Raw genomic sequence first — 27509 nt, forward strand, 5'->3', positions numbered from 1 at the left:
CAGGTTTTGGACATTGAGATTGTGGATGAGTACAAGTACCTGAGTCTTCACCTCAACCACAAACTGAACTGGACAAACAACACAGACGTCCTCTACAGGAAGGGCCAAAGTCATCTCCATTTGCTTAGGAGACTGAGGTCCTTTGGAGTGTATAGGACACTGTTGATAACATTTTATTTTTATATTCTGTCCTGGACTGCCCTCTGGACACCGTTGAGGTGGGTGAGAGGAGGATGTTAGACAAGCTGACATCAATGTTTGATAACCCCTCCCACCTCCTGCATGAGACAGTGGGGGCCAAAAGCAGCTCCTTCAGCAACAGACTGCTGTCCACTGTGTGAGAAGGGACACTACTGCAGGTCCTTCATACCATCAGCTGTCAGATTATTCAACTCCAACATCCTTTAACTCAGGAATGGTGTTGTTGCACATCACAACATCATAAAGCTACTGTTTTGCACTACTGTCCACTACATCTGTGCAAATATTTTGTGCAATATTACACATCCTTTTATATTATATTTCATATTCTTTTTTCTACTGTTACAAATTTACGACTGTGCAATAGTACAAAACACTGTATTTTACGATCCATACCTTCCACGTGCAATTCAAATATTCAAGGCATTATTTTTATACTCTTTTTATTTTTAATGTACATATATAGTTGATATAATATATAGGTATATCGTTTTCTTCTGTATCCTTTTTATTGTCTGTTCTTTTTCTACATCTCCTTTTTCATTATTGTTATGATTGTTGTCTGTAACATCTTAATTTCCTTGATGTGGGATCAAAGTTATATCTTATCTTGTCTTACTAGCTGCTTTTACAGTATATTGTATTGTGCATGTATAGTTTTTTCTTAAATACAGGTCTCTCTTGAAAAAAAATAAATTGAAGGACTAGCAAATTACAATTACCTTTTAAATGATTTGGCTGGATACTGAGAGGGCTATGGAAAAGAATGGAGAGCAAGGGGAGGGGGACATCTTTGCAGGCACAAGAGGGAGAGAAATAATTCCACAAAGCACAACAAATCACAAACCATCTGACATGCTTATCATGTGAGGGAAAAGAGGGCAGAACAAAGAATAGAGCAAGACTTTCACATAGATTGACAAACTGACCAACCGAAGAGTCTATAGCAGACAGGCTAAGGCAACAGCTTTCACATACTGACCTCAGGCAATTCCTGTCATAACTTTAATTCAATATGACACAACATAAATGCACTTAGGCATGAACACACATATGCAGAGGATTAGCATGTGGCATATACCTCAGCAGTACTGGACTATGTCAGTGCAGCAGATGTTTTAAAGCCTGCCGTAAAGCACAGACACCACAGAGAGAGACAGGGGGATTTATATAAGCTAGAGAGGAGTGGTTGCTTACCATCAAAAGCACCTAAACGTCATATATGTCATTACTGAACATCTCATTCCAAAATCATGGCATTGATACGATACTCTAACTCTCTTCGCTCTTCAGACAAAGCTTTCCACAAGATTTAGGAACATGACTGCAGGCATTTGAGATTCAGCAGTTTCCAAGTAGAAGAAACAGTATTTTACTCATTTCAAATTTTTCTTTAAAAGATAATGTCTCTTGGGTGCGAACACTTTGGTGCCCTATACACATAAAGAGTCTCCTTGATAATGTAACAACCCTGTAGGTTTATGTTATGGCCGCATATTATTTCAACTTTGTTTTGCCTGGCATGGCAGATGGTAATGGCAGATGGGTTGCTCTTTATATTGTATACTACAATAGCCATGAGATTTGGCTATTGTTGCTATGGAGAAAGAGCCAGTCAGAGGTGCTATGGTAGCTGGATTCATGCTAAATAAAGCTAGAATTCAAAGGTAAATTGACTGAAAGTGCAGACTGTATCATTAGTTTTCTTAACAGTGTAATTTTAGCTTCTGCCTGCTGTTGGTAGTGCACAGCATTATTTTAAGCTCTGTGATTGGAAATGCGGGGGAGTCATAGCTGACTTTACCTCTCTTTAAATTTTTATGTACTCAAGCTTGTACCTTCAACTTCTTTTATCAGAGAACCAGATATTTTCCAGCACAGTTGTTAATCATTCACACTGATTACTTAACTTGGAGAGCTAATGCTGTTTTATGTCGACCCAAGCCACTGAAGTGCTCCAATTGTAAGTTACCTAACATTATTCACTTAGTGGCATTATCCTGTTGTAACAAGAAAGAGCCTTCATCGAACAAAGCTGGAAACACACTGTTATCTAAAATATCACTATACAAGGTACAAGATTTATTTATTTTATTCTATTATTTATTTTTAGCATTCCACAACACAGGGCAACACAATGAAATTCAAGCTGTAGTCTCTTTATGCCACAAACAAAGCAAACATTTTTGAATGAATGAATAATTCATAAGGCTTCACACTTCTGTATCGCTTGCCAGACAGCAGGAATGTGGACAGGCTGTGGCTGGGGTGGGTATTGTCTTTTACTGTCTTTTGGGCTGTACGCAGGCACCTCATGTCGTCAGTGATGTTCTAGGTGGTTTTAATCACATTCCACGCCAATATGTAATGTTTCCAGCCATGATGCTTCTTCTGTAAAAGTTACTAAGAACTTGGTATGGGAATTTTGGGAAGTTTCCTTAAGAAATATACAGTTGAGCTTTGTTATCCAGGGTGGACAGTGAGATGAGCATGGCAGGTTCTCTGTGATGCTGAGTGCCAGGAATCTAAAACTATTCACTCAACAAGCAGCGCTTTGATTTCGTTGCCACTAACCCTTTAATCAATCATCTCAGGACCATAGCCCAAACCATGAAAACAGTCCCAGGCAGAAAGTAAACAAAAGTATGTGGATGTCCTTTTGTCCTGGACCACAACAAAGTTTCATAAATGTGGAACGCAACAGCAGGAGCTAGCTTGTATTTGACAGCTCAGAGCTACAGTTGCATCAGAGACCATCACCATCAGAGAAGTATTTTCCTGGACTTCGCCCTAATTTCCCATCTTACCTTGCACTCTTCACCCCCTTCTTTATGCTACCCAATCTGGCTAAGCCCTGTTGAAGCTAGCAAAGCTTATATTAGTTTTAGGATAGTTTGTATTATCTACAGTTGTATTACCCCCCCATCCAAACACACTCCACCGACCAGGCTTTGTGATAAGCATTAGCTCTGACCACAGGAGGCTAACAAATTACCTGCACTCACCTCAAAAGGTCAGTCTCTGTCTTTGAAAACAAAGAGCATCTGTCTCTATCTCTAGTTTATGCCTACAGCAATCACAGTAAAAAGTAGCATCCTGTTAGGATAAAGCTTTGATCAGAGAGGTCGTTTGTCTTAATAAAGGCGTAATGTTTTTATATATAAAAAGCCTTGCCATAAAAGGCTTTTGTTTCGTAAAAAATGACTAAGAGATCTGCATGAAGCTATGAAGCTATCATCACTTCAAAGGATCCAGACTGAGCTTTCCCTTGCTGTCTACCTCCATTCTCCCACCGTGAAATGAAAAAGAGGAATGAGCTACTAGAAAAAAATCACCAGCTAAGGACTGTTCCCAAACCAAACTTTAGCTGAGAGGAGAGACACAGGGGCAAATTGAAATTCAACTCATGCAGCAGAGAGACTGAAAGACCAAAAGAGTCAAACAAGAATCAGGCTTTCCACTCTTTTCTGGAGATCGTTTCCCAGGACTTTTCAAGGATCACGTCCTACACTAATATTTTTCTCTCTGTAGAAGTCTGACATAAAAGAGTATATGGGCATAAACTTTACATGTTTCAACATCTCTACTTCTACTACCCTTTCCTCTTACTGTCTGCCTATTTTTAATATTGTTATTACATATTTTTCATTTTTTTTATAGTATTCCATTATTGTATTTTATTTGGAAAGCCCTTTGAGCTGTATGCTTAGCAAGTGATATTTAAATAAAATGTAAATCATTATCATTAGAATTAATAAATTTACTCATAATACTAATGATTGCTGCCTGAACACCATTAATAGTATCCTATACTTGTAGCTACTGACAAATAGGAACTAGAACTAGACTGTTCGTTAATATCTAACTATATGATTCAAAGTTTGAGTCCCGGCCACAGCTGAATCATAAACGCCATCAGAATCATAAAGGCAAAACAAAGATCCTGATTTTGGTTAAATGTTAATAAAAAAACTTATGTCTCAAGTCACTGCTGACCTTTTCTATATGAAAATGGACCATGCATTTCCCCAATATTAATTAGTGCTGCCAGTGCCTAAACATAATGCTGTAGTCACTGCAAGTAGATAGGGCATTGCAAGATTGCCTATTTTGGCAGAGGACGAATAAAACACATTGTCAATAAACATTTTACTGATACCTTTAGAATCAACTTTTTTTTTTTTTTACTTATAAGGTGCGAGGTGCAGTGGGTGTGTCTGCAATTTCTGGTATATTTTTATTGCATTTACGAATATTTTTACTGCATGTTTATTTTATTCTAGTATCTTCATTTTATTTTAGAGTGTTCTGATCTTTCTTATGATCGTGTTTCTAACATGGGGGTTGCAATGCAAATTTCATTGACATGTCATGCTCAATGACAATAAAGAAATCTTGAATCTTAAGGATTTACCAGGTTGAGATACTGCACTATGTAATGAGAGAATGAGGGTCACATAAAAGGTAGGTTCACAATTTTTCAAGTATATCAAATGCAATGCAACAGTTTCTGCTTGCTGTAATCATTCCTCCTGCCCTCTGGAAAGCAATTTCGAGGACAAAATCAACAGCCCTCTATCCAAACAAAAATATATTTTAATGTTTATCTAAAGTCAATTAGAGGCTTTAACAGTTTGAGTAAGGTATGTTCCAAGTTGTTTTAGTATGAACAATTTCCTCTAGGTGTTACTATTCCCTCACAGTGCAACACATTAAGGAGAAATACAAAGGCAGAGTTTTATACTAAAAAGTCAGTAACTTGAACTGATTTGATTAACTGCTGAAGCCTCGTATTAACTTCATATGAACCTTGGTGTGTATATTTACACAGAATAAGAGCTGTGGGTGGAATCTTTTGATGGTAAGTATGAACAGGATGAATAACAACAACAAGCACAACCTGTGTCAATGTACACATGGGCACCTCAGTATTGCTGTATGACTTGAAAAATTGTGAACCTATCCTTTAAACAACCTTAATTGTTTTTCATTCTATCCCCCAACCATGAAAAAAGTGCCTGAAGGACTTACAAATTGAGGAAAAAGGTCAGCCAGCCTTTGGTGGAAACCATGGAGAGTGAGAAGAGAAAGCACAGATTTCTCCTCCTCCTCTCTTCTCTCTATGCGGTTAGAGGCTTTATGCACCTAAATGCTTGATATTTGTCAAACACATGCAGCTGCCTTGAAGCGCAGTCTTCCTGTCATCTGAGGCGCAGCTGGTGTGCATTCAGCAGTGTGCCCCCCTCCTTTGTGCATGTGCATATAAGAAGGGTTCAGAAAAGATGGGAGGAGATATGATAAGTGATGTTAATTGTACTGTACCTCTTCTTATATCTTTTGTACGTGTTTTTTTTTTTTATTTCTCTTATATTCTACATTGTGTATATTCTTTTCTTCTCAGTTATCTCTTTTTAGTACCTCTCTCCTGACTTCCCACCACTGCTCCACTACTGTCCACCACAACACCTTGGGGCCCTGGTTGACCTAATTGTCTGGTCTCTGTGAGAAGTTTGAAAGGAAAAATGACGTTCTGATGTAAGTTTCAAAAAACACTGTTATTTTTTATGCATTTGGCTTTGACCTGAAAGTATTCAACAGTCAGGAGTGAGTTTCTGGTGCTTTTTGTGCAGATCCACAATGCAGTAAAAACTGCTATGCAGACCACACACACACACACACACACACACACACACACACACACCTTCTGCCCTCTGGAAAAAGAGACAGTGTTTCCCTGACAACAGTAATTGTTAAGATGGAGCCACTTGGCAGGAACGAACTGCATGTGAATATTGTGTGTATCTGTGTGTGTGTGTTTAGAAATCCCCCTGTCCAACACTGTTACTGGACCCAATTTCTACCATCTTCAACTACAATTCAACATGCGTTTTTTGCATAATCATACCCTTTTTGTGCCACATAAATAAGTTAAAAACTTGTGAAGTTGCAGTAGGGTTTGGTAGAAACCTGTATTTGCTTATATGAAAACCACACCCAAAATACATAGAAAATGTAAAATACAAACAAACCAATCATCAACACATTTTAAATATTCAAGAACTGCACATTTTCAATAAGTGAAAAAATGCAGAGAGATAGAAGTAATTGCCGTATTTAGATTAGTTAGTCTGAGAGTGATCATTGCTATTCCAAATCAAATGTTTTTGATAGCATTTCAAAGTCTTTCTTTGAACATACACAATAACACAGAGGAATCCATTAAATGCAGTTTTTCATTCCACAAGAGAACTCAGTTATGGAATTGTGAATTATTATCAACATAATATTCAAAACTAGAACGCAACTCTGTATTCTTTTATCTCACTTGACACATACAGTAACCTCTCTCTAACATGTGCTAAATGTAAAGTGTTCCTGGTTTTAGGGCTGTCAACGAATATTCAAAAGTCAAATTTCTAATAGAATTGTAAAAAAAATCCAGACATTTGCTTGTGAAAATGTATATTCCATTGCACTGCCACGGCAGCTGCACAAGAGTTTCATTGTTCTGTAATGACTGTTTTCTGTTTTTTTCTGGTGAAGTCCAACATATTTAAGTGTCTCTGGTGAAAATAATTCCAGAGTTAGGTGTAAGTATTTTCTAGCTCAATGCACTCTTTTCCTCTGCTGCTTCTCTGCCCTGTCTCTCACTCCTCTCTGAGTTTGGTTAATAAAGCCAGAGTTGGTGGTGATTGTTGGAACAGTGAAAGACGAAACAAAAATGTTTTGGTGAGTTTTATTTTGTTTCTGTTAAATGAATGATGTTTTACAATGATTAAATTACTATTTCTGTGAATGGAGTCTGGTGGGTTGGCAAAAGCTGCATGACAACTATTTCTGGTTTAACAAAAACCTGTAGGGTTCCTTTAATGTTGTCAGACACTTATTTTAACAATCTGAGCCTGTCAGTGGCAAAAAAAACCCACTTTTAGTGGACGTATATTGAAGGTGCGCAAACGCTTGGTGGGATTACACTGCAGTCTCTTTCACAGCTGACAACTGCAGTGCTCTCGGCGAGTACTGGACCAATTTCAAAAACTGTCCCCCATTACTCACTTAGACACAAAAACATGGGAAAATAGGGTCCATGATCACAGATACATGGACCAGCACCACGCAAACATCACTTTGATTGATTGAAAGTCTAGCTGATATGAGCAAATGATTCAACAACAATATTTTGTCTATTTTGTAATGTGTAGCTATGCAGATCTTTTAAAAGACGTGGTTTGCTGGGCAAAACAGTTCTACCAGGAGCTGTTTTAAAACTCAGTAATGAACACATTATTTCTTGTTTGTTGAATTTGTTAAAAAAATGAAGTAAATAAGGTGTGGTTTTATGAGGCTAGATGTTTTCCAGTATTTCCAGTATTTATGTGAAATTAAGCTCAACAGCTGCTGGCAGTCACTCCTGATTTAACTGACAGATTCAATTATTTATCACGTCCTGTAAGGGAGGAGTCACATTATTACTCCCCATGACACAGAAATGTTGAATAAAAAACAAACATTTCTCAACAAACCATTTGACAACTGTTGTACTGTCTTCTCAAAGGATTCTGCATGATGGCAAGCTGCTAAATACTGTCAGCGTGTGACATTTTATCTTCTTTGAAAACTTACCCAGACGTGTGTGTGTGTGTGTGTGTGTATGCACCTCAGCAAAGTGTTCTTTTCACAGGATCACAAACAAAAATTCCAATACCAGCTGAGTGACAAGTGAGCCACTTGAATCAGGCACCACCAGAGGGGGAGACATTTACAAGACTTGCAGCAATCACATTTTCCCTGTCTCATGTTCTCAGCACGGAGACAATGATTGGCTGTTTAGACAAGCAATTATACGCTAACTTGAAATTCAGACAGAGAAACAAGACAGGAGAGGAACACTTGAGCAACTATTTTTCTCTGTGTGTTAGAAACAATGTCAACAATGTCTAATGATTCCACTTTAAGTTATCCTGAACGTTTTACAGAAAATATCTTGTAAAGTTCTGTATTCACCACATACAATACTGCGGTCTGAAAATGGTGACAGTTAGACTCGAGTAAATCTACCAAGTCTTCACGCAAACATGTTTGCTTGAAGGAAAGGGGTCGACATTTTGAGGTGAATCATTTTAATCTCTCTGTGACAACAACTGAAAAATAAATTTACCTGACAAACACTGAGGATGAAAGGAAAATAGGGACATTTCCCACAGAACACCTGCACCAATTTCCCTCTCTCAAAATGTCACAGATGAGGACTTTGTCTTGTGCAAACATCCACTGGCTTCATGTGTTTTTTTCACAATAAATGTCACCATTTATAAGATTTATACAGCTGCAATTATGGCTGCACAATTCCCATGGCTTTACTTGCCACACACAAATACAAAGGTGCAGGCGTGCAGAAAATTACATATGGAAACACATAAGCTGTCCATCTAATGATAATATCTGGCAGCTCAGCCAACAGGTTCTCTTGTTTGCACAGCTGGACAGAGAAAGTGGTGTTCTAGGATTGCAGCCATGTTGAGGGAAATTATACAGGGTGTCAGGGAAGCCAAGGGTTTATGCTGCCTTAGGAGCATTACGATATGATGTGTGTGTGTGTCTTAACTTGGAATACCAGCGGTGTACTGTACAGACTACACATGTGTACATTAGTGTCCTTGAAAATATGGGATTGTAGTACTTTGTAAAACGTCGGCAATGCGCAAATGTCCGGCAGCTTTGAGGGCTTTCGAAGAGGGAGAAAACAGAAAAAGGTCAACAGAGATGTGAAGAGTGAAGGATTCAAGAGACAACAATGTCATCAGTGGCAAGAGACACAGATATCTTTTCTGTGGAGTCCGCTCTCACACACATTACAGTGACTGTATGTGCAGGAATGCATGTGTGTGTGTGTGTGATTACCCAGATCTCTAGATACCGGAACCCTTTACAAGAACAATGGAGCACATTAGGAAAACAAGACATACAAGAAATCAACAAACACATATATTATTTTAGATATTTAAACCTTTATAGGGCGAGTGACAATTTTTGTTAATTCCTGCACCCTTTACAAATGGCCACCCTCCTGTACCTCAGTGAGGTCAAGAACCATGTGGTCCTCACTAAGCCAATCAGAAGAGATCACCCTACATCACAGATCACATGAATGGTGTCTAAAGTTATACTATGTATGTTATACAGTTTGAAGTTGTACTGTGTGTTATACTGTTATACAGTTTCTTAAAGTTGTACTATGTGTTATACAGTTATACAGTACATAAAGTTGTACTGTGTATGTTATACTTGTGTGTTATACAGCGCATAATGTTATACTGTTTATTTTGAAAGGTGTCTGTATCAGTAAATTTTTGAAAACAACAGAAATAAACTCTTGTTATGGCCTCCAATAACACTCTAAGGTGGATTTTTTTGAATTTCAAAGTACTTCAATGAGTGCAGTATAAAGTGTAAAACTGACATTTATTCGATGGAGTCTTACTCCAAGGAATTCCTGTCTAGCTTCCTGTCTAACCTAACCTTAAATGTAACCATGAACCCAAATCTTAAACCTGCAATAACAGATCTTTTTTGGCCACTTGGGGGCAGGGAAAACAAGTTGTGATCAAGTGATCACAAGATTGACATGTCATCACATCTTAAGCTGATATGGCAACCTTGTTAGCAAACTGTTGCTTGTTTACACATCCAGCAGTTACAGAGCAGCATTCGCCTCTACGAATTCTTTTGTCTATATGGCAACTGTTCAACTGGTAGTACATAGTTCTCTTACAAATGACATAATGAGAACTGTTCTGTACAGGTTCTTCAACCTGGAACATGCTTCCTAACAACATCTAAGAGGTGATAAATAGATTTTCCTTCAAGAATTCACTTAAACATGAATCGATTCTTCTGTCATAGATGTTATCGGTCTTATATGTAGCTGTTTGGGTACCTTTTGTTTTTTGGTGCTGTGTGTTTTTAACAATTTTATTTTTGTTTCCTTCATGGGTTACTGTTGTTGGTTGTGTTGTGTGTAGAGCTTCTCATCTTTTTGCATTTTTGGTCTGATATTAATTTGTATTTTTGGTTGTTGTGTCACTGAGGACCCCAGGAAGACGAGTGACCATTTTGTGGAAGCTAATGCGGATCAAATAAGAACGGCCAATGTCAATAACTCTCCCAGTGTGGTGTGTGGACAGTACTTAATACTGCACTTGGTTGGGGCCCGGCCGGGCACAGCTCGAAAGAGCGATGTGGGCCCACCCTCCAGGAGGCCCATCACCCGCAGGAGGGATCAGACGGGGACGATGCGTTGGGATTTGGGTGGCAGTCGTGGGCAGGGGCCCCAGCGGCCCAATCCCTGGACTCTGAAATTGCCAATGGGGACATGGAATGTCACCTCGCTGGGGGGGTGAGCTTGTGCGGGAGGTCGAGCGGTACCGGCTTAAGATAGCTGGGCTCACCTTCACGCACAGTCTGGGTTCTGGAACCCAACTCCTTAAGAGAGAGGCTTCTATTCTGGAGTTGCCCGTGGTGAGAGGCAGCGGGCTGGTGTGGGCTTGCTTATAGCCCCCCACCTTAGCCGCCATGTGTTGGAGTTTTCTCCGGTGGACGAGAGGGTTGCTGCCCTACGCCTTCGGGTCGGGGACAGGTGCCTCACTGTTGTTTCGGTCTATGGGCCGAGCAGCAGTGTAGAGTACCCGCCCTTCTTGGAGTCTGTGGTAGAGCCGCTGGAAAGTGCTCCAACTGGGGACTCAGTCGTTCTACTGGGGGACTTCAATGCTCACGTGGTCAGCGACAGTGTTACCTGGAGGGAGGAACGGCCTCCCCGATCTGAACCCGAGTAGTGTTCTGTTATTAGACTTCTGTGCTAGTCACTGTTTGTCCATAACGGACACCATGTTCAAGCGTAAGGGTGTCCATCAGTGCACGTGGCACCAGGACACCCTAGGCCGGAGGTCAATGATCGACTTCGTGGTCGTGTCATCTGATCTTCGGCCATATGTTGTAGTGTCAGATCTGAGGGTTACATGACAAGATTGTGCCACTCCACTCTGTCCACTCTGTGCTCACTCTGTGCTCAGGGGCATGAGGGAGACAGACACATGAAGAGGATTTCTGAACATGTTTCTTTACTCTTAACTCTGTATACTTAAGAAATCACATCTATGTTTATTTAGTGAAATCTCTGTTTACTTAGTGAGTCGTGTGTCTGTTTAGTTAGTACTATCTCTGTTTCGCTTGGCCTATGTTCTGTTATATAAATCTTTTTAAAAAATGTCCTAAGAGTTGGCTAGACACCAATAAAAACACTAGAATAGAGATAACTTGCTAAACTTAGAACAAAGCAGTAATCTGGAAAGTTCCTAAGATCCCAATAGATACTGGGCCAGAAGGATCTCAGTGGAAAATCCCTAAAGGCTACAGTGGAAAATTACCAGTAGAAATTAGGCAAGAGATTATTAATTATGCATTAAAGGGGAAGACCCCCCTCTATGTAAACACCAATAAAATCAGTGTAAAGATGTAACTTGATAAAAAGGATGTGGCCAAACTGTGTGGCCAAGCCCTCTGACAAGTGTATAAAAGGTGATGCGCAGAACAGAATTTGGGCATTTTTGGCAGGACTTGCCTGGGCTTTTTGATCTGTGAAGAGAATAAAGCTCCCTGGACTCAACTCTTCTGGACTCTGACTCTTTTTTCAGACTCTGTGCATTTTTTGAAGAAAAGCTGATCTCTCCTAAGACTTAGAATTTTTAAGATTATAAGTGATAATATTAAGAGTTAAGAATTAGGCAAAGAATTATAATTTGACCCTGATCCAGTCAGTATCTGGTCCTTGGCGAGGCAGTAGGAGATCCCCGTCAAAGTCTTGGACAATCGGGTGAAGTTTGGGGAGGCCATGGAGGAGGATTACCAGTCGGCCTCAAAGACATTCTGGCAACCGTCCGGTGCCTCAGAAGGGGGAAGCAGTACCCTGCCAATACTGTTTACAGTGGAGGTGGGGAGCTGTTGACTTTGACTTGTCGGGCGGTGGAAAGACTACTTTGAGGATCTCCGCAATCCCATTGTCACGCCTTCCGTAGAGGAAGCAGGGGCTGGGGACCCAGAAGTTGGCTCATCCATCACTCAGGCTGAAGTCACAGAGGTAGTTCGGAAGCTCCTTGGTGGCAGGGCACCACGGGTGGATGAGAGCCGCCCTGAGTACCTCAAGTCTCTGGATATTTTAGGGCTGTCTTGGCTGACACGCCTCTGTAACATCGTGTGGCAGTTGGGGACATTGCCCCTGGACTGGCAGACCGGGGCGGTGGTCCCTCTATGTAAGAAGGGGGACCGGAGGGTGTGCTCCAACTACAGGGGGATCACACTCCTCAGCCTCCCTGGTAAAGTCTATTCCAGGGTACTGGAGAGGAGAACTCGGCTGATAGTCGAACCTCAGATTAAGGAGGAACAATGCGGTTTTCATCCTGGTCATGGAACACTGGACCAGCTCTACACCCTCTGCAGGGTGCTCAAGGGTTCGTGAGTTGCCCAACCAGTCCACATGTGTTTTATTAACTTGGAGAAGGCATTCGACAGTGTCCCTCGTGGCATTCTGAGGGAGGTGCTTCAGGAGTATGGAGTCCGGGGCCCTCTACTACTGGCTGTCTGGTCTATGTATGACCGGAGCAGGAGCTTGGTTCGCATTGCCGGCAGTAATTCAGACATATTCCCAGTGCATGTTGTACTTCAGCAGGGCTGCCCTTTGTCACCAGTTCTGTTCATTATTTTTATGGACAGAATTTCTAGGCACAACCAAGGACTGGAGGGCATGTGTTGGGGCCGTTTGCAGCCGAGTGCGAAGTGGCTTGCATGAGAATCAGAATCAAAGTCTGAAATGGGTTTCCTCCGCAGGGTGGCAGGGCGCTCCATTAGGATAAGCGGAAGAAAAAGGATGGATGAATTATAGCATTAATGTTTGAGATAACAAACGCAAGGACAAGGGTAAAAATGTTGTTTTGTTTATTGGAGAGATGTGTTTTGGGGAAGGGCAAGCTTATTTTTGACTTTTCACAGCTTTCTGCCACTAAGTGCCATTTGTGTGTTTGATGAGCAGAGTCAAAGGTGAGTAGGTAATGCTTGAGCTGCAGGTGAGTGATGCTAGGTAGGTGGAGATACAGGCGGGGCTATTTGGATATTCATAGATAAAGAGTTAGATCTAAGCCATTTTAAGGCATTTCCAAATTTCCAAAATTTTGATGAACAGAGATTAGTTTTTAGGGGTTTAATGAAAGCCAGGAGAGGGACAGTAATACATTTGGTTCACAAATGTGGGAATGCTTTCAGTAATTTGCCAATACACACATGGTAAACCACCTCAAGAGAACTGACCTCAAATGTTACAATTTTATAGTCGTTTGACATTACTGCCCATTTCTCCGGGCAGAGGTCTGTAGAGAAGAGAAATCCAGCACAGTTTATAGGCTGACAGCCCAGCAAGTGCAGCCAATTTTTGTAAATCACCTGCTGCACAGAGCACACTGCACTGGACTGCATAGCAATGTCGAGTTGAGCCAGGAGCAATAAGTCAACCACTTAACTTGTGCAATCTGCATGTTCCCTATTTACTCTCCTTTAATACTCATTTCCCTTTATCTCGTCCAAAATTCTCATGCAGTCGTATCTTTCTGCCTCATACCTCCTTTCTTTGTTTCTCAGTTTGCCTCATTTGATTTTCCACACTCACAGCTGAGACAAAACAGGAAGAAGTGGTTCCCTCCTCCTCCTCCCTGTTATTTCTGTTTTCCGTCTCTCCTCCCCCCTCTTCTCGGCATCCTCTCTGCTGTTGGTTTAATAACAGGCTGTCACAAGTGTTTAATGTTTTCTCAGAAAGTGCTGGCTGCCCCTCGAGGGCCACAGACCTGCCGGTAGGTCGTTGGCAGGCAGGAAAATAACATTTGCATTTGCAGGCAAATGGAGAAACACACATCTCAGGAGAGAGGGTGACAGAGTCGCAGAGAGGGGGGCAAAGAGAAAAGAGCACTCCCCCTTGTTTCATCTGTCCTTTGATTGGACAGTGATTGTTATATGTGGACCTCCTTGCAACCCAGTAAAGGGCAGCGGTATAAACAAATGGTGTAATTACAAGACCCTAATGTGACACAAGGGAAGAGAGGCAGCGAAGGAGAAAGGGGGGGGGGGGGGGGGGGGGGGGGGGGGCTGTTTGCCAGTCTTATTGGATTTACTTTTTTTTGTAGCATTTGTTTTGCTTGTTTGACTGGTATTTGAACTGACACTGACCTAAATTCTTCACTGTCTGACTGAGAGACGGACGTGCACACACACAGGCAAGCGTTCAATTGATCTATCACTGTAACAGAAAGAGGACGGAGGTTAGGCGGGGGGAACAGAAAGAGCACGTTCAGTCACTGTCAGGCAAAACAACATCAGTCAACACATCAATTTGACAGGCTGCCACACTTTGCACTGAAAAGACTGACTGCTCATCTGCACAAGTGTCAGTCTGATTTGATTTGCAGTGCTTTAAATAAACATAATAATAAACTTTATCCATACAACACTTTCCAAAACAAAGGATTAAATAATTTTAGAACTGAGGTAAACAAAATCTGGCAATTCAAATAGAATAAAATCTCCCAACAGCGAAGGTAAAAAAAAAAAAGACAACAGTAATAATGATAATAAAACAGATATGACAAGTTGGAAATAAAACAGTGTGCTAAAATTAATAAAAGGCTTTTTAACAGATATGTTTTGAGACGTGATTTAAAAGATGTCACAACTCAGATCCCCAGCAGGGAGTTCCAGAGCAGAGGGGCCCTGACTGCAGAGGCTAGGGCTTGTTATGATCTGAACTGTTCAAAGCCGTGCAGCTGCGATTTGTGCCATCTGAAGGTGTGAGATTGTTTTTTTTGGCATAACCCCAAATACTATGAATTACAGAAATCTATCTGAGATCAAATGAAAGCATGGATGACCTTCTTGAGGTCAGGTCGAGAAAGAAAAGACCTGATATGGTGTGTAGCTGCAGAAATGCTAGTGAAAACAACAGCGACAAGATCAAGTTCTGTGAGACCATATTGGAACTACTGTGATGCAACACAGATATTCAAATTAACATCTCCAGAGCTGTAACCTAACTACTCTGTGCCAACCACAGAACTGTGGATTGTTTCTTCTTAACAGGAAATCCTGTTCTGATTTTCTTTTTCTTTCCAAGTCTCATGAGAAAAAATGAGGCACATGGAAAACAAACATTGGGTGTGCAAACCTTTTTCGTGTCTCAAGTCTCATCAGATAACTGTGCTGTTGTGAATTATTGACAGTTAAAGAAAGATATTGTGTACTGAAGAACACTGAGCACCAAAGCACATGCTTGGGAATATTCCCATTCCAGAAACTACACATGCCCGCCTTCTTCACAGGAACAACAAAACACTCTGCTTGCAAGTGAAGCTGCACAACTGTTGGTTCAGAAACCAGAGAGCACAAGTCTGTCTCTTTGATAAGGACTTTCTCTTTCCTCTGATGTGCTAACATTGTCATTGCTGGGCGAGAATACAGCCATCCTAATAAATAGCTTGGAATGAACATGGAACAGTGTAATAGTACAAAAGTGCTGGAAGAAGTGTGGAGAAAACAGCATCATCGCAATGCTTGCAACCCTTACATCATGCAAATCAGTGGCTGACAGTAGAGCAAATTCTGCAAAGGCAGACCGAATTCATCCTCAGCGTCACACCTCGTCTCTAATTGGCTCACAGACAAAATAAAAACAAGCAGGTAGCCTTTAGGATCATAATCTTTAAAATGAAACAAACGAAAACACATGTCTTCCTTACAGGTGCAACGTATACTAATTTATGACCCCCGTCCCCCTCGCGCCTCTTATATAATAGCTACAAAGTATGCTCGTGCTTATTAGCTGTTACTTAACAGGCGCTGCTGTGGAGATGCAGCGGTTGACAGGGGGAGAGGAAGCCTCGCGGAAAAGACGCGAAGGCGCAGAAAAGGGATGGCACATCTTGAAGGAGAAAACCCCGCATTCTGCCAAATGAAAGTTTCTTTAATTGTCAGATGACTGGAGAATCAGCTGGGGGGCAGTTCTTGACAACAATACACGAGTAGCTTTTGTGCAACAGTTGTCTAGTCACCTACACAAAGCGCACCAACCGCTGGGAGGTGCGCGATGGTTTCGATCAGTCAGTTTCTGGCCACAGTTTCCGCATCTGACTGCGAATCTTGCAGAGCAAAGTAAAGTTTCGTGCTGTCGCGCCTACCTGATATTCCTCCGCCGACCACTATAACATCGTAGGTGTTGCTGGGCGCAGTCATGGTGCTGTCTGCTCCGTGTCTCCGCCGTGTCCGCTCGCCGCTGAACGCGCAGCGCCTGCAGAGATGAGCGTATTAAGAGCGCCGGGCAGGCCCACTCCCTCCAGACTCCGCCCCGCGATAGTAGAGCACGGCTCCGCTTTGTGGATAGGGGGGATTACTGGTGTCGTGGAGCTGCTGAGACATTAGTTTCATACAGCATTGAACAGGTTCGGACACGGACTTCACCCCTGATTTTGGTGCAATGATTGTCTTACTATACTGTGTAACTTCTCTTATCATTTTTCCTTATCAGTTCTCTTAGGCTTATGATAGGCTAGCATCAAAAGACCAAACTTTGATCAACTGCTGTAAATCCTTTATCCATTACAGATAAATCTTTTACGAGGGCGGTTTATCTAGATACAGAGACTTCATTGACTATGCCAAGAAAAGGGCGTCTGCCGCCAAGCTGTGGCGCTCAATAATAGGGCCTGTGTGAGGAAGATGAAGCTTACAAAGCAGCCTGTTACAAGAGAAACTGTGCATGTCTGATGCCAGACTAAGAATGAAAGGACTGTCCCTCGCCGAAGTTACAGCCATAGTCTCACATGCAGGCCGCATCAACTTCAACCCAAATATCAGTTATGTGTCTTGGGAAATAAAAGCTCTGCCATCTGATATACACTACCGGTCAAAAGTTTGGGGTCACTTAGAAATTTCCTTATTTTTAAAAGAAAAGCCCTGTTTTTGTCAATGAAGATAACTTTAAACTAATCAGAAATACACTCTATACATTGCTAATGTGGTAAATGACTATTCTAGCTGCAAATGTCTGGTTATTGGTGCAATATCTACATAGGTGTATAGAGGCCCATATCCAGCAACTATCACTCCAGTGTTCTAATGGTACAATGTGTTTGCTCATTGCGTCAGAAGGCTAATGGATGATTAGAAAACCTTTGTGCAATCATGTTAGCATAGCTGAAACCAGTTTAGCTGGTTAGAGAAGCTATAAAACGGACCTTCCTTTGAGCAGGTTGAGTATCTGGAGCATCACATTTGTGGGGTAGATTAAACTTTCAAAATGGCCAGAAAAAGAGAACTTTCATGTGAAACGCGACAGTCTATTCTTGTTCTTACAAAATGAAGGCTATTCCATGCGAGAAATTGCCAAGAAACTGAAGATTTCCTACAACGGTGTGTACTATTCCCTTCAGAGAACAACAGGCTCTAACAAGAGTAGAAACAGAGGTGGGAGGCCCCGCTGCACAACTGAGCAAGAAGACAAGTACATGAGAGTCTCTAGTTTGAGAAATAGACGCCTCACAGGTCCTCAACTGGCAGCTTCATTAAATAGTACCCACAAAACGCCAGTGTCAACATCTACAGTGAAGAGGCGACTCCGGGATGCCGGCCTTCAGGGCAGAGTGGCAAAGAAAAAGCCACATCTGAGACTGGCCAATAAAAGAAAAACATTAATATGGGCAAAAGAACACAGACATTGGACAAAGGAAGATTGGAAAAAAGTGTTATGGACGGACAAATCGAAGTTTGAGTTGTTTGGATCACACAGAAGAACATTTGTGAGACGCAGAACAACTGAAAAGATGCTGGAAGAGTGCCTGACGCCATCTGTCAAGCATGGTGGGGGTAACGTGATGGTCTGGGGTTGCTTTGGTGCTGGTAAGGTGGGGGATTTGTTCAGGGTAAAAGGGATTTTGAATAAGGAAGGCTATCACTGCATTTTGCAATGCCATGCCATAGCCTGTGGACAATGCTTGATTGGAGCTAATTTCATCCTACAACAGGACAATGACCCAAAGCACACCTCCAAATTATGAAGAACTATTTAGAGAAGAAGCAGGCAGCTGGTATTCTATCTGTAATGGAGTGGCCAGCGCAGTCACCAGATCTAAACCCCATTGAGCTGTTGTGGGAGCAGCTTGACCGTATGGTACGCAAGAAGTGCCTTTCCAGCCAATCCAACTTGTGGGAGGGGCTTCTAGGTGGGGTGAAATCTTTCCAGATTACCTCAACAAATTAACAGCTAGAATGTCAAAGGTATGCAATGCTGTAATTGCTGCAAATGGAGGATTCTTTGACAAAAGCAAAGTTTGAGGGAAAAAATTATTTCAAATACAAATCATTATTTCTAACCTTGTCAATGTCTTGACTATATTTTCTATTCATTTTACAACTCATGGTGGTAAATAACAGTGTGACTTTTCATGGAAAACACAAAATTGTCTGGGTGACCCCAAACTTTTGAACGGTAGTGTATGTGGTAATGAAAGTTTCAAGCTGAATTCATTTGATCCATTTCTCCTGTGAGGTATATGATCAGATCAACCAAGTATCAAATATATGTCAGATGAAGCATGATCAGGGGGAAACTGATGCTTAAATGTAGACCACTCTTAGTTGTGGTATGTGAGGCCACTAGGGTCAGAGCAGGAAAAGGGAAACCAGAGGTGGTAAAGTTTATAGAGGGGCTATTAGGACATAAACCTCTCAAAGAGGTAGATATAGATTGTCGCAAAGGAAAACATTCCTCAGTGGGACAATGCCCAGAACATGAGCTGGCTGTTGAGTTAGGAAAGATATGGGTGGACAAAACGCCATGCTATATATTGTGTTGTCTGTATGTTAAGGGCAGAGTCTTCTGATGTGACCCTGAAACTCTCTTTCGTTTTTTACAACCTGGACATTTACTCAGTTAGACAACTTCGGTGGCATTTGGAGTCGTTTTGAAGGAATTAGCCCCAGAGGAGCGGCGCGTATATCCGTATGATGCGAGTACTCGGGGCATCCATGCGCAGCCTCTATATAACGCATAATCTGCGGTGAAACTCGTTCATATTCCAGTATTTTGTTATAATATGCTGGTGTTATTCCCCTCTGAGCCGGCGGTCGGCTCATTTAGCTGTAGTTTGGCACAGCTATGGTTCGTTATTGCGTATTCGTAGCCGACCGCCGCAGAGTTAGCCGTGTTGTGGCTGGCTGCTCGCAGCGCGTGGTGTTCGGTAATGACATCATCCACGTCAGAGGTAGTTGTCTACAGACGCCGGATGTTGAGAACATGCCACCACGGGCTCAGAGGGGAATAGCACCAGCATATCATGACTAAATATTGGAATATGAACGAGTTTCGCCGCAGATTATGCGTTATATAGAGGCTGCGCATGGATGCCTCGAGTACTCGCATCATACGGATATACGCGCCGCTCCTCTGGGGCTAATTTCTTCAAAACGACTCCAAATTCCACCAAAGTTGTCTAAGTGAGTAAATGGTCGTATTTAATGCTACAAATAAGGCCCTGGTTGTAAAAAACGAAAGTTATCCTTTAATAAAGGTCTCTTTAACTCAAGCTTGTGTCAGTGGAGTCCTTCCTACATCATCATCATACCACTGCTCGGCAGGACCTGGCTGATAACCCTATTATTTATTTTGAAAGTCCTGAGTCTGCAGACAATAAGTCAAAGGCTTTGCACTTGCAATGTTATCCTCTAGCTGCGGGAGGATAACATGGCAGTGTTAGAGTCAAGCCTGATATCCCCGTGGACACACACTGGCTTCACAGTTGTATTTTTTAGTTTCTGTTGCCCTCTTGTGGCTGGTTACAACCAGCCAGAAGCAGATCTTTGCACATGTCATATGGGGCACATAGCCTGGTCATGTGCTGTCACCTGGCCAGTGGGAGCATTTCAGCGAAGTAATGACAGCTACATTCAAGCACCTATTCAGACCGTGAGCTGTTTGCAACATTGCTTGAATTTTATCTTAAACTGAGAAATAAAAGCACCTCAGATCCAGAGTCATACATGTAGAGGGCCAACACAGTCTACATGCTACTGACATGGCTGCTTTATTGGTTCTTTAGTAAAATTATCTGTTTGACTTCATAACTGATAAGATGATAGTGAGACGGTGTACTATAAGATGTGATTTGCAAACATGTTTCGAATGCAAATTTTCAAGTGGGTTGGCATGAAATTAAGGCCCCCCCCCCCCCCCCCCCCCCCCCCCAACGGGTTAATCTGACTGCAAATGTGGTTAATCCAAATCCTCTTTGATCTAATGTATGGAATAAGCTACTGAAGTCCCACGCTAGCACATCCACCTCCCCACAGGGACAATAGGGCAGTGTAGCAGAGACTGAGCAAGAAGGGGAGAGGTTAGGGTGTAAGTGATTACATACACTGAGTGACCAGTTGACACCCATCTGTTAAAACACCTCAGGAATAATTCCTAATGCTATCAAGCTTTTAGTGTCAGAGAGATGTTAATTCAATGCTATGGTCATTTTTAAGACTATACTAATTTTTTTTTTTTTTTTTTACAAACATTTAAATACAATTCATCTAATACAACAGCATCAGGAACTGAACAAACAGTTTGAAAAAAATCCTGGAATCGGTTCTCAAAGTGTAATGTACAATAAGTGATATGCTAATATTCTGCAGATATTCTAGTGGAATGAGCTCTGGTTATGTGCAGCATGGATGTGTCACAGCAGTTAATGGACCTTATCGTAAGTATGTTTTGTTTTTACCTGTCCTGTGGCCGTAATAGTCATGGGATGAATAAAATCTTATCTTATGTAAGTCAAGTGGTTTAGAGCCCTTCCTCTGAAACATGTGTTTTTTTCCTTCCATTTATTTGCCCATTGGTGTCATAGTTCAGAGGCTGAGTAATTACAGACAAGACAAATAACTAGAGGATCAGAAAACAGTATCAAACAGAGCTAGGAACAAACTAAGACTACAAGCAAAACTAATATAACAGGACCAACGACAGATAAGGGTTACTGACGGAAACTGAAGGGAAAGGCTTGGGTGGTGCAGCTGGAGGTGAGGTGGTCTTGCGGATTTGGAGCATCTGGGAATGAAGTAACTGATGGTGGTTTTTGGTCCAGCGTCGTGTTGTGGTCTGAAGCCGGTATCTATGGCAGGAGGAGAACAATAGAGTAGAGGTAGGCCACGCCCGGGCGCAGGTTTCTTTTTAAGGCTTCAGGTTTTTTTACTCACTATGTTGAAATAGAGGAGTAATAGTAGTTGACATTTGCTCCACATCCCCCAATTAAAATTATGCTGGCACATTAACGCATCAATAAATACATAAAATATGAATATAATAATAACATTATAAAAGGCATTATGGGTAATTTTACTTGTATAACTTAAGAAGGCCCACACTTATACTGATAATACTATATACACACACACACACACACACACACACATATATATATATATATATATATATATCATATAAAAATATATCATATAAAAATATGAGATGAATATATAAAACTTCTGGTTCATAGTCATAGTCTGAGGCTTACCAATATGAAAAAGTTTACTAGACGTTGTGGGGACATAAAATAATGACAAAGTACAAATTATTGACAAAACGAAGTTTCAATGATTTTCCCAATATTACATTAAGGATGACTGATGAGGAATTAATGGTATGTGGTAGATTTTCAATGAATTTTCAGATGATCAGATGATTGTGATGGAATTGTCTGCCGCTTGCTGTCTCCTAGTGGGGGCCTCAGGGTTGTGCTCAGGTAAAGGGGTCGTCTTCAGGCCAGCTCAGAATCCAGGTGAAGGGAGAGGTCTGTTTTGCTCTGCTGGAGTACAATGCAGCTGTTGGGTTGTTTGGGGAGACTGGCGCATAGGTGATAAGCTGCAGATGGCAGAAGGAAACTGCAGGACACATGAGGGAATATAACATACATGAACAAAGACTGGAGGCAGCAGGAGATGGTGTCGACGTCGCCATGACAATGTGTGTGGGAGGTGAAGTTTAGAAACGCAGTTTAGAATAGCTACAGAGCAACAAACAACCACATTGTAGTCTTTGGCACTGTCTAGGTGTATTAGGTTTTATTCAAGACTGAGGACACAAGACTCACAACACAAGACACATTGTTGTGAGTGAATCGAGAACCTCATACTGTAAACGTCCTGCTTTTTCTTCATTAGCAGAAATTGTACCCTCCTCCTTCTATGTTCATCTTTGCTGAGCGATAATGAGACCATGATGGAGATAATGAGGTTATACTGAACCCAGCCACAGGTGTGTCAAGTGTGGGTTGTCAGCAGAGGGCAGCAGTAGCCTGGAAGTATTTTATGCTCTAAGTATTCTATGTCTTCACAACCCTATGATGTGCTAATTTTTTTTCAAAATTAATTTGTCCTCCCGATAAATGAAGACTCATTGAAAACTAAAAAACATGGCAAAGTCCACTCGATAAGAAAAAGATGTGCGCCTGTGGAAAAAATCAAGCTACACCAAGATTTTCCTGTCAGCATGTACAGTACGAGGAAATGAATGAATGAGTGGTGTAAAATAAAAATTCCCAAGTGATCCCCGGGCTTTATGTTGAACTGTTTGCTCTCAACGTGGCAACATTAGCAAAGCACACATTATGAACCGGGTTTTCCCATTTGTCGCTGGTTACTGACACATTGACAACTATTATCACACAGTTCAACCCAGTCCACTGCTGTTAACTCATATTCCTACTTGCCTCTTGTAGTGTGATGCATTTCAAAACATTTCTGTTTGTCATTTTTAACATTAACAATAATATTGCAATAATACTATAATATTAATAATAACAATAATACACCTTTCTGTACACCTTTTTATTGTTTGTAGTTTATAACATAGTAAACGGTACTCTGCACTTTCAGCCATACATTGTACAGCACTGTTGACAAGAAACAAATTGAGCCACATTTCCCATCTTCAGCAGTTGTTATGAACTGTTGCCATGGAGACACAGCTTTTAGCACTGTGAAATAAAAATGTGGTCAGTCTTTATTTCTGTCTCCAAGTGCTTGCTCACGAGGGAATTGTTGGGTCTCTGTAGATAAAGAGGTTGGTCTGTACCTGCTCTATATTGAAAGTGTCCTGAAACAACTTCAGCTGTGATTTGGTTCCATATAAATAAAAATGAATTGAACTGAATTGAACTGTAACTCACATTAGATTTATAGAGGAAAAAGATTAAGACTAGCCTAATGATCAGATTCTTGTTAAACGACAGACATCGACTGCAGCTTTCAACAAACAGACTTCATGTCTGTTAGCTCATCAGTTGCACAAAGCTATTTACCTTTTATTATTAAAACAAGTTGGACTTAGCTGTTGTGAACATAAGGTAAATTAGGATTATTTTAAAATAAAAAAACAGGTAACAGGGCATCTCTGTGCTGCCCAGCTTTGTTTATTTTTTGTCTTTGGAGGATTGTAAGAATTACAAAGACGTTTTACAAGACAGTTCAGTTGTCATTAACATCTGTTTGTGCTCCACAAAGTGAGACAGTGTCCTCTTTGTCATTAGTCAGCAGATTTCGTTAATTGTTACCACAGACATGCTTTTCGAGATGATTAACATTTAAGGCTTGAACGTGCACCATCTTGTGCTACCACCTATGATATATAGTATACTGTATATACATTTACTAAAATACTTAAAAACTGACATGTTCTGTCCTGTCTAGCTCTCATGGTGAAGGTTTTCATCATATCAGTGATTGTGTTCGGACTGTTTAAGTTTGTTAGCGTTCCAGCACAATTGTCTTGTTTTGATTTCAAAGGATTTTTGGACTCTACATGCCACACTCAGACAGAGTAGACAGGAGACAGGAGTAAAGTTTTACAGTTTAATGAATGTTCGATAAACAAGGCAGCAAATGAATCCAACTAGGTAATGAGTTCACAAAGGCTGAGTCCAGAAAGTTACTGTTCGGGTTCCACAGGGAGGGCAGACTGGCAGGGCGCAGACGAGAACAGGTGATATCTGAACACCGCCCTGCAGAGATGCAACTCAACTGACGGGCAGGAGAGAAACAGACGGGAGACAAGAGGAGGGGAAACACTCAGGAGCACAAAGGGGAGAATGTAGATCTCTACGTGTCATCATTGTATTCATCTGATTTTCTTAGTAAAGTATGTGCTGACATGAAAGGAACTGTAGTGCGTCCTCTCATGTCTCCTTTAGGACACAATGGACCCTCCTTTTTAAAAGGAAAGGAAATAATGCCAATCCATTCCAATTCCTTGCAGCGGCAAAGCACCATCTGAGTGTTCAACAAATAATCAACATGGCCTAAAGGGGTACAGATCATCATGTTACCAATGCTTATTAAGCATTTTCTTTCGTATGAACTCACGGGCAAACTATAAACATTATGCTACTGTTGTTGTAAAATGATCAAAGTGAGGTTAACATTGCAGTGTATCCTGTGCTCAGTTTGCATTAGTTATTTCTTTGAGTGCTTCTCCAGAAAAATCAGGCTGGGAGTCAGTATATTTGTGGGTTAAAATGATGTTAAAATGAGCATGGTGAATTGTGACCTACAGGCAGGTGGTGAAGGAAATGGGCCTGGAGGGGCAGGTGACTGCCATGCAGGCCTCCAAATGTGGATAACTTACAAACAAAGGTAAGGTGAAGTAAAGCAACTTCTATGGCTGGGCACTGTGGTGGGCTAGTGTTTGTGGATGTTATGTTGTACAATTAAAACATGCTTACGTTGAATACCTCAGTCTTCTATATGGAAATGTGTTGCATCTATAGCTATCTAAAAGTTTGATTAACTTTTCAACATTTGAGGTGGTAATGGCTAAGAGTTAGACTATTCCAGAATTGGTCAATGTGAATTCTTCCCCAACTGGCCTTTCAGTAACATTCTGTTATAAATGGTGCTAGGAGTTGAAGGAAGGCAACAGCAGCCACCTAGCTGTGATTTGATGCCATGCATGAGGTGCTTGAGCAACAATACATTGCTTCAATCCACTGACAAAAACACTGCTGTCATCTGAGCTCAACTCACTGTACTACACAAGCCCCTTACTCACACCTGCGACAAGATGGCCAATACATGCCAGGAGCACCTTTCTCAAAGGCACGACATTTCTGCAACAGAATGTAGGTTGTTTACTGTGATGTGCATTGAAATTTTCTGAATTCATTTATTGAAGAATGGTTCATCAGGATATAGACTACTCACTGGGGAGGTGGGCTACTGGCCATTCATTGAGTGCAGCAGTGTTGGGCCCTTAAATATCTTTAAAAAATGAATTATTTTGTGACATTACACATCCACAACCTGCATCAGCTTAACAACTTCAAAGTCCAATCAAGTCAGCATTTCAAGTTGTTTATGGAGTTGGTTCTTAAGCTATTATATACACAGGTTTAAAATCAGGTCATAGTCAGCATATTAGCTAACACAGAAGTCCGTCTGTCAAGACTGAGGGAATGAGATGTTCTCAGCCAGATGATGTTTTTAGTTCAACACAGTGATGAAACTTAACAATGATAATACTTACAGTAGTAGACATATAGGCCAAAAACATTATGCCTCTCTTTCCTAAATTTAATAATTATTTTCATACAATCACACCAATTGGGATTCATGTCAATAAATATGAATGGACAGGAGGGTGAGTGTAAGCAATCAGTCTCAATGTGACAACCATTTCGTTTCATCGTTTCATTTTCATGACTGATAGCCTATTTCATATATATATATATAGTATTTATAATCCAACTTGTGGACTGGTAATGAATTAATATTTTTCATGGAGTGTCCATCTTTATAAAGCCTACAAAACAAAACACGTAAAGAACACACAGAGGCAAGTATCTAAGATTTCTAAGCTTCTAAGCTTTCAGTAGTCCATCTTCAGAACATTGTAGTTTCACCACAGCAGGCTTTCATCAGTGACATCTGCCATCGTGTAATGATGTAGTGGGTTGTCTTTTCCTAAGTCCTTAGCAGGTTTCCATGAGAATTCTTTCCTTGACCTCCTGACACTGTCCATCGAGGTAAAGAAAAAATGTTTGGGAAAAGTTATAAAACCTGATTTTGTTGACAATTCAACCAGGCCCTCAGTTTTTATTCTCCCTCAAGGAAGTCAGTGCACAGGCGGAGCAGCATCCCTGCAGCTGATGGGATTCAGCGTTTTGCAGAATCGGTCCATCACTGACAGCACTGAAAGGACGGCCTTTCTGGCCACTCACCTTATGTTGCTCATTGTTTTTTCTTCTACGTACAGCTTTACTGTACCAAGGTTAGGGCTGGTCAGCGGGGTGAGCTTGATACAAGTTTCAGTAAGGTGACAAAACAGCCACAGTTTCACAAATTCCACATTCGTTAGCAGTGTTGAAGTCATTCAGATGAACTCTGGCTGAGCAACTATTTTTTGCCATCAAAGAGAATTTCTAGCTCCATTTTACAAGTACAGTTAAAGATTGAATTTATTAAAACTGTATGGAAACAAAGGCATGCCTTAACAATTTGAATTTTTAGGAATAACTGTATACCTAATTGTGAATTTTAACCACTACTGAATACTAAATGTCTAATCCTACTAGACTAATAATAAACAAACCCCATTTTAATACTATTTCTGGTTTATGGTATTTATTTCTGCTTACTGTTTACTCATGTTTCTAGCCATAACAGACATGGCTGCTTTTACAAACTGAACATATCATATTGTTGTTTTACCTTGATAACCTAAATTTATATTTGTGTTTCTTTATTTTTAGTCATTCATCAGATTGCTTTTTCTGGGATCATGTGGCTGAGAGGATGTAGCCTGACAAAGGTCTGATTGATTCCCTCAGGCTCAACTCATTAATCTTGGTTTGAAATTTTCATCTTGAATGTTGGATATAACCAGTCTAGTTTGAAGCAACCAGCTTTTTTGACTTCATTTGAAGTTTTTGATCAGAATGAAATTAAACTGAATTTGAGGATTTTGAGTTTTTTTTAATATTAGATGCTTAGATTATTTGAATTTGTGCACAACTTTAAATGACCTTCTGTAAATTTCAAATGGGGGAATTAAAACAGATTTCAAAGTAAAATATTTCAGTTCTCTAAACAGAGTGGTATCTGAATTTCAACATTAGATATTCAGCAGTGGTTAGGAAAAAATCTTATAAAATCAAAATTATTTTGACCTTTTTTGCTTCCATAAA

At 40.8% G+C, this 27509-nt stretch overlaps 1 protein-coding gene across 1 annotated transcript in view; it reads right to left on the bottom strand.

Moving 5' to 3' along the window:
* The window catches only part of mao (monoamine oxidase), a 39765-nt gene extending 23180 nt beyond the window's left edge, over nucleotides 1-16585 (bottom strand). The window contains exon 1 of the mRNA XM_041950381.1: nucleotides 16467-16585. Within this exon, the coding sequence (XP_041806315.1) occupies nucleotides 16467-16521 (55 nt within the window). The 5' untranslated portion in view covers nucleotides 16522-16585. The remainder of the gene's footprint in view (nucleotides 1-16466) is intronic.
* Between the last annotated feature and the right edge of the window lie 10924 nt (nucleotides 16586-27509).

This window comes from Chelmon rostratus, chromosome 13 (genome assembly GCF_017976325.1).
Source record: "Chelmon rostratus isolate fCheRos1 chromosome 13, fCheRos1.pri, whole genome shotgun sequence".
NCBI classification, from domain to species: Eukaryota; Metazoa; Chordata; class Actinopteri; order Chaetodontiformes; family Chaetodontidae; genus Chelmon; species Chelmon rostratus.